Source organism: Elephantulus edwardii, unplaced genomic scaffold, assembly GCF_000299155.1.
Source record: "Elephantulus edwardii isolate Elephantulus edwardi_28Jun2011 unplaced genomic scaffold, EleEdw1.0 scaffold00022, whole genome shotgun sequence".
Taxonomy (NCBI): Eukaryota; Metazoa; Chordata; class Mammalia; order Macroscelidea; family Macroscelididae; genus Elephantulus; species Elephantulus edwardii.
This window is the reverse complement of record NW_006399772.1, coordinates 10,927,360-10,935,219: the sequence shown is the minus strand read 5'-3', so window position 1 is coordinate 10,935,219 and position 7,860 is coordinate 10,927,360. Positions and strand designations below refer to the sequence as shown.

At 41.4% G+C, this 7,860-nt stretch overlaps 1 protein-coding gene across 1 annotated transcript in view; it reads left to right on the top strand.

The window, feature by feature from the left end:
- The window catches only part of SLC26A3 (solute carrier family 26 (anion exchanger), member 3), a 58,586-nt gene extending 50,973 nt beyond the window's left edge, over positions 1–7,613 (top strand). The window contains exons 17-20 of the mRNA XM_006882630.1: positions 539–593; positions 4,682–4,824; positions 4,946–5,011; positions 7,590–7,613. Of these exons, the coding sequence (XP_006882692.1) occupies positions 539–593; positions 4,682–4,824; positions 4,946–5,011; positions 7,590–7,613 (288 nt within the window). The remainder of the gene's footprint in view (positions 1–538; positions 594–4,681; positions 4,825–4,945; positions 5,012–7,589) is intronic.
- The last annotated feature ends 247 nt before the right edge of the window (positions 7,614–7,860 follow it).

Genomic DNA, 7,860 nt, shown 5'->3' with positions numbered 1-7,860 from the left:
TGTCCCTTTGTGACTGAGATACCTCACTCAGCATAATGTCCTCCAGGGTCACCCATTTTGAATAATATTGCATGAGTTCCTTGTTTTTCAATGCCCTTGTTTTGAACATTGGAGAGGGTACAGTCAGAGTGCTCTTTGGAGGCAAGAATGATGAGGCTTCGCCTCACATACTTTGGACATATTGCTAGGAGGGGCTATTCCTTGGAGAGGGACATGATGTGGGGAAAGGTGGAGGGTTGGCGAAGGAGAGGAAGACCGTCATCCATGTGGATTGGCAAGGTGACTGCTGCAATGGGCTCTTGTGTGTCAGAAGTGTGAGAATGGCGCAAGACAGGCCTGGGTTCAGATCTTTTGTTCATAGGGTCTCTACGAGTCATACTTGACTTGATGGCACCTAACAACAACAACCGCCTCTATATTATTGCCTTCTCAAAATACAAGATGTTTCTGAATGCAATATATCACTTAATGATCTATAAGACTTTGTTTCTAGCAAGTAAAACTGTTCCCTGAGGAAGATATATTTCTTTTCCAACAGATTTTGCAAGAATTTGTGAGGATCCAAGTGGATGTGTATATTGTGGGAATTGATGGTAAGTTGTTTCACTTGTATGTTCTGACAATTACTTTGGGCTGACTGCCAAATTGCAATACAGATAAACCTGAAAAGAATAGGTCTTCCATAAGGTAGCCAAGAAGGCAATCCAGTTGATAACTGAGTCTATAAAAATCCTTATGGAGCAAAACTGGCTGGGGAGGGAGGGAAAAGTGCGAAAATAAATGAATTTTAAAAGCGAGATCCTTATAGAAATGAAATATTGTTGTTTTCATTTTAGCAATGCACAATTGAATTAACATTAGAACTTAATTCCTCATTTAATAAGCAGCAGAAGAGCAAACACGTAGGGCTTTGTAGTCTAAACTTCTTAGCACGCTTGCCATGTATTCTGTCATTCTTCTTCCTCTCTCATGCACTCCTCTGTTCATAACAACCTCGCTTCTGCTTCCCTCATGAGGCTGCCCTGGTGGAAGTAATCAGTGATATCCAGGTTACCAAAATAGACTGCCTTCATTCCAGTCTCATGTTAATGGAGATTTCCTTGAAACTTCCTCCTTTCCTGACTTCTGCAAGACACTTCTTTCTTCAGTTCCTCCTATTAGCTTCTTCCCCACACCTTAACATTTGGTCTTCCTCAAACTTCAATCTGAAGTCCTGTCATTTTCATTCCATGGGCTCTCTCTAATTCCATAGATTTTGTCAGGTCAAACTCCTACTTGCCCATGAATATCCTAAGTATACCTCTAGCCCAGACCTCTCATGGCTGAAGACTCAGGTGTTCAGCGTTATAGATGTTCCAAGATGTTATAGATGTTCTGAGATACTTCTGTTCCAAACTAAACATGTGTTCTTCCCTCTCAGAACTTTTCTCTCTTTCCCTCTTTCGATCATTTCATTGCAAGTTAATCAAAGCAGAAACCCTGGAGCCATTTTTAATTTCTTAATTTTTCCTCCCCTTTACAGTCACTGAACAAGCTACTGGAACATATAAATATTTTCTCTTGACTCAATCTCTGTCTGTTTCTCCAGCCTTGATTTATGTAAGCCCTTATTATTTTCACTTAAGCATTTGAAAGAGCTTCCTAATGAGTGTTTTGTCCTTAGGAGACCCTTTCCATTCTGGCTAGAAAACTCCTCAGAAAATTTGTCCTTTAACAATTGTGGAAAGGTCCTTGTTTCTTCAGGCAGAGCACTGGGCTTCTCCAGCTTCTGGATTCGGAGAATACACACACTTCCCTTTCTCCAGCAGATCTGTTTCTGTCCCCACTGGACAACACAGTATCTCCAGGTGCTGTGCTGTCAGGTGCTCCAGAGCAGGTGCTGGTCTTGTTTTGTCTCTTGTTGTCTGTCTGCAAGAACACGAAATGCGTCCAGCAAAGACTTAGTGAGCACCTTCTTCTTGTCAGGCCCTGTTCTGGGTACTGAATGTACAACAGTGACTAGAATAGGTTTGGGGAAGGAAATTGGAGCTGGTGAATGGCCCTTATTGAACTTCCAGTTTCACTGGAAGACCAGATAACAGGCAAGCTAAAGTGTAATTCTAGGTAGTGATAAACTCAGCAGAAAATAAAACTAGAGTTAAGAGATTGGGCAACAGGACTGTGATGTTTGAGCAAACTAGAATGAAGGGAGAGACTCAACCTTGAAAACATCTTGAGTGAGTCACTGCTGTGGAGTCGGAAGTGACTAATAGCTGCCTCCAGTGGGTCTTCAATGGTTGCAAACCACATGGGAGGAGACTGCCCACCTTTCTCCAGCAGAACCGCTGGTGTTACTAGAACTGAATGCCTTTAGTTTGCCGGTGCAACTCCTTACCCACTAGGTCACCAGAGCTCCCTTGACAATATCTTAAGGGTGAGAGCATGTTAGGGAGTTGTTGTGGTTGACTGCTGTCAAGTCAAGCACGACTCATAGCGACCCTATGAACAAAAGGCCTGAAGCCTTTATATAACCATCATCATGTATCAAAATTCACAGAGTTTCTGGAGGCCTGTTGTTTAGGATGTAGATGCCACTCCTTCCAAATGTTAGGGCAAGGGGGTGGAAAATAAACAAGTCCTGAGGGGGGCATGAAATTGGCACCTTCCATGACTCCCTGCCCACTGGCTGCTACTCGTTAGCCTAGTTCTACTCTAGCTTCAAGACTTCCTTAGAGCTAAAAATTAGAACAACAATCTTGTTTGTTAATTATCGCCATGCCAATCCTGATTCATGGCAACTCTATGAGTTTCAGGGTAGATCTGTTCCCCACCGGATTCCCAGGGCTGTGATCTTTAGGAAGTAGGTCGCCAAGCCTGGCTTTTGAGATGTCTCAGGGTGGGTTTAAACTGGTAACTTTCAGCTGGTTGAGCACTTGTTGTTGGGCACCAATAAGTCAAGCCCATTGTTGCAGTTACTGTATTAACAATCTGTTTCTCTGAGACCTTGAAGGTGTCTGTTTTTGCCATCTTTTCTGACACCCTTTCTCAGTCTTTGGCTGATATTGTCTCAATCTATCACTATGCCTTTCTCTCTCTGCATCTCATCATTGCTAGGTCCTATCAATGTTAAGATGTCCGTGAACAAATCTCCCATCTACATGCTCTCCCAACTTCCCTTTCTCCAAAATCAATAATATATATAATAATATATAATTATATATATAATATATAATTATATATAATAATATAATTCCTGCAAATTATACCTGCTATGTCAATTTTTTTTACATCTGCTGACAGAAACTAGCAATCTTTATCTACTGTCCCTGAAGTTCTAAAGGACAAAGATATGTGATCTGTACTTCCCTATTCATGCAACTCAACTCTGAGATCATTGTTTTAAGAATTCATAGGATAACAGAGTTTGGTGGGCAGAGGTGACGTGGTGGTGAAGAAATTGGAAAAGATCTAGTGGGAACCTGAGAAGAAAGGGTACTAGGAGGCATAGGTCGATGCTATTAATTTATAAGACACAATACATATGATTGAGTGCATGAAACACAGTGTACATGAATGATACATAATGTATATGAGTTATGTATGCAAACCAATAGAAAATAAAATGAAAAAATAATTAACAAAAAAATAGATTGCATTGCCCTCATTATTACACTTTTTCCCCCCAGTATTACAGTGATACCTTCCTTAAGGCTAAGATTCATATCTAATTGAACTTTTGATCTTTATATCACCAGCTAGGGACTTACAGATATGTAATGCTTTACTGAGTGGGAGATAATATTTGATGGAGAGATCTATATCCTTTCTATCACCTGCCCAGGGATTACAGGGAGCAGACACGTGGTAAATATTTTGTGTGATCTGAGTGTTAGCTGTTGTTAGTTGCGGTTGAGTAGGACCCACAGTGACTCTCTGGACAGCTGATCTGCCCCTGCCCTACCCTATGCCGTCCTTATCATCCCCGACCCAACTGAGCCCAAAGCTGCAGTCACTGTGCCAATCCACCTTGTTGAACATCCTCCTCTCTTCCACTGACCCTCCACTTTTTCAAGCATGCAGTCCCTTTTCTCTCCTAACCCGATGCCCAATGTATGTTAATCAAAGCTTCGCCATCTGTGCCTCTGAGGAGCCCTGGGTTGCACGTTCCCCCAGTATTGTTTCTCTAGTGTTCTAGAGCCCTCAAAGATCACTGCAAAGACAGCGTCAATGTTTTCTGATGGAACCTAGCAGCATTGGGAAGATGAGCCCCAAATAATTGACACCAGATCTGTTGATTACAAATCCAAGCCTAACTCCAGTCCATAAACATGTGGTTCTAGCTTGCCAGAATTTCAAATTTTAATCATAATCCAAAATCAATGCTTCAGTCTAATAAGTAGAGAGATTAACAACTCACTTGGTTCATACCTAATACAGAGTGGATTGGTTTTCTCCTAAAATTTTCCTTATTTGAACTGTTTCTTTCTTCCTTTAAGTGGCCATTAGATCCATAATTTTTGTTAGAAAGACATTCTTCAGTTCCAGATGATACTGGTACGCTGGGCTTACACCACTGCAGCCCACAAACATTTAAACAGCCAGCTCTGAAATGCCCACTTACAAACATAAACATCAGCTTGCAGAAAATCCCATGACTCTGGAGCTCCTTCCACCTAAATGTGTTTCTTCCTTCCCTCTTCAGATGAGCTGGTTGAGCAGCTTGCCCGGTGTCAGTTTTTTGATGCTGAAGTCAAAGACTCGATATTTTTCCTAACCATCCATGATGCAGTTCTGCATTGTTTGATGAAGAAGGATTACAATATTTCAAAGTTTAATCCCACTCAGGTACCAGCTCTTTGGTGTCTTTCACATTCGTACCATGATCTGCACTTCTAAAAATTCTCTTTATTTTACAACATTTTTAAAAAAATGTTCCTAACCCACATTTCCATTCTGTTTATCTCAGGAAAAAGAAATGGCATATGACTTTACCATCAATACCAATGGAGGACTGCGCAATCGCGAGTGTCAGGTACTAGTCATGAGACTTCTTTATCTAGACACCATCACAGCAAAACACTTGAAGTAGTGAGGACTCTTCTGTCGTCACATTCATCTTAGCCCCCTGTTTCAAAAAGCAAAATGATGCCAACCAATCTCATAGGGACTGTGAGGAAAAGAAAGCGAGACTGGAAAGGTTGGAAAAATAGTTACACTAGATCTCTAACAATGTGATACAGAATGTGTAAATTGTGAGCCCTGGGACCTACTCTGAGAAAGATAGGCAGGCAGCAGGCTTCTCCCAAAGAGAGCGAGAGGGCACAAGGGGTGCGAGGGGCACAAACATATATCAAGGAAGTGTTTCAAAATTCCTTAAAGCCATCATCATCTTCCCTCATCTTGTAATTATCCACGGGGTGGAGGGGGAGGTATTGCTATTTTCATTTAGAAATGAAAGCATGATGGAGCCCAGAAGCTAACATATCACAGCTCAAAGTGGGTATCTGTAGATCAGGTTTCAGTAAGTGCATTATATTAATCCTCTTAATCCTTATAGGGAGCTCTGTTGACTGGGTGGTAAGGAGCTGCACTGCAATCCCAAAGACATGCAGTTCAAATCTACCAGCTGCTCTAAGGGAGAAAGACAGGTGAACTTGCTGGAGGGTCAGCTATGAGCTGGTTGCAATTGGATAATACTCAACAACAACAAAAAACTGTCCTTATGTGACCTAGTTGTAAGAAGCTGCACTGCAATCCTAAAGCTGTAGTTTGAATCCACCAGCTGCACTGTGGGAGAAAGTTGGGTGATCTCCTCCTGTGTAGTATATTGTCTCTGAAAACTGGCTAGAGGGTCAGCTATGGGTCAAATCCAGTGAGATGGCACAAACATCAATCCTTATATACAAAGATGCTATCTTCATTTTGCAAGTAAAGAAATTTGCTCAAGGTCACACACAAGTTAGCAGCAACAGAATTAGAACCCAGATCTGGCTAACACCAAAACCTATTCTCTACTCATTGCATGGTTGTTGATGTTATGTGCCTTCCAGCAAGAACTGATTCATTGCTGACCCTTCATCAGATGTTCAGAGGTTGTACATTGTACAGGAGGAGACCCTCCTCCCACAAAGCAGCAAGGGATGGATTCAGACCATGTGCCTTCGGGTTGGCAGTGCAACTCCTTACCACTAAGCCACCAAGCTCCCTGTTCATTGTACTATTCTACATCTGTTCCGGGTTGTAGAACTAATGGAATTGATGGTCCTGAAAAGACTCTAGAGACTGTCTCCAAGTATGGGAGGTGGCTGGTGGCACTTTTCATTAGCTGAAGAAAGATCCAATAAGAACAGCCAAAGAAATCTAAATTATAAATGAAGACATACATATCACAACCTTATCCTCCATCAAAAATGATATCAAGTAAGAAAAGCTCATATAAAAAGACAATCCAAAAAGTGAAATCAGCTTATAAACTTGGGAGTAAAAGGAGACCCTGCCTGAGCTCTGTTGTTTGTCATGGTTCCTAGAAAAACTCAACCCTCCTTTTCTGAGCAACCCTCCAGGGACCTCAGACCAGAAACTGCCTCCAGGAGCTGGACTTAGTATTGTCAAAAAGTATTAGGGGATAAAACAGAGGAATAGCATTTAAACCTAGTATTTGATGCAACTTTTGAACCAAATAGCTAACAATTTGAGGTCAGCTTTATCCTGTTTCTCCCATCTATTTAAAACAAAACACCAACAAAAAAAAAAAAACAAAACAAACTCAACCACCCAACAACAAAACCACCCAACCAGCTGTTTGCCTCCCCTTACCTTACTCAATGCCACTGGCCCACCAGAGCTCCCTTGTTGTGCTTGTTAGGTGCTATTGAGTCAGAGCCAACTCATTTTTGACCTTCCAGTAGGTTTTCAGAAGCAGTCAATGGCAGGTGAGGATACTGTCCATCTTTCTCTTGCAGAACAGCTGGACTTGAACTGTGTGCCTTTGAGTTGGCAGTGCAGCTCCTTACTCATTAAACCAAGAGTTTCCTTAGCCTTGCTTGTGTGTACCGTCGAGTCAGAACCAAACCATAGCGGACCCTCCAGTGGATTTTCAGAGGCAGTAAATCTCGCAGGAGTTGATTGCTCATCTTTCTCCTGCTGAGCAGTGGGGGATTTGAACAGTGTGCCTTTGAGCTGGCAGCAGAGCTCCTTACCATGAAGCTACCAGAGCTTAGCAGAAGCTAAGTGAACATTTGTGGATAGGTGACCGGCGGTTCTTCAGGCAAACATTGAATGTCAGAAGTACCTAGCCAGCACCCAAAACCCTTTGCAGTTCTTTGACTCCTGAAATAGAAGTAAAAAAAAAAAAAGTGCCATACTAGAATGTATAATTATCTTGATTTAAGGAGGCATTTGAAAAATATACTGAAATAACGTGGTATTACATGAATCTAAGGTAACCAAGTAGCAAAAACAGATGTCTGATGACCAAAAATGATCAAAGGCGATGACTCTGGCACATTTTGGCACCTGATTCGGATCAGATGGGCCATATTCATTCTTCTTAAACATGATGCAGGCCTGATTGAAAAAAACAAAGTTTAACAGACTTTTTTTTCTTCCAGGTGCCAGTTGAAACAAGGTTTTAATGAAAGTGTAATTCAGAGAGATCTTCATCTGACCACCATATAAAAAAAACTTTATGCCCAGAAAGTTATCTATACGTTCATACATTGTATGAAGAATATTTTTATTTCACAGAATTATGTTTCAAACTTTGGAACGAGATTGTTCTAGCAAGGTACTTCCCACACACATATCTATTACAAATTATGTAAATACTCTTGTCTTGCAGATTCCCAAAGGCAGGAAATTACTTATGTGTATTTTTGTAGC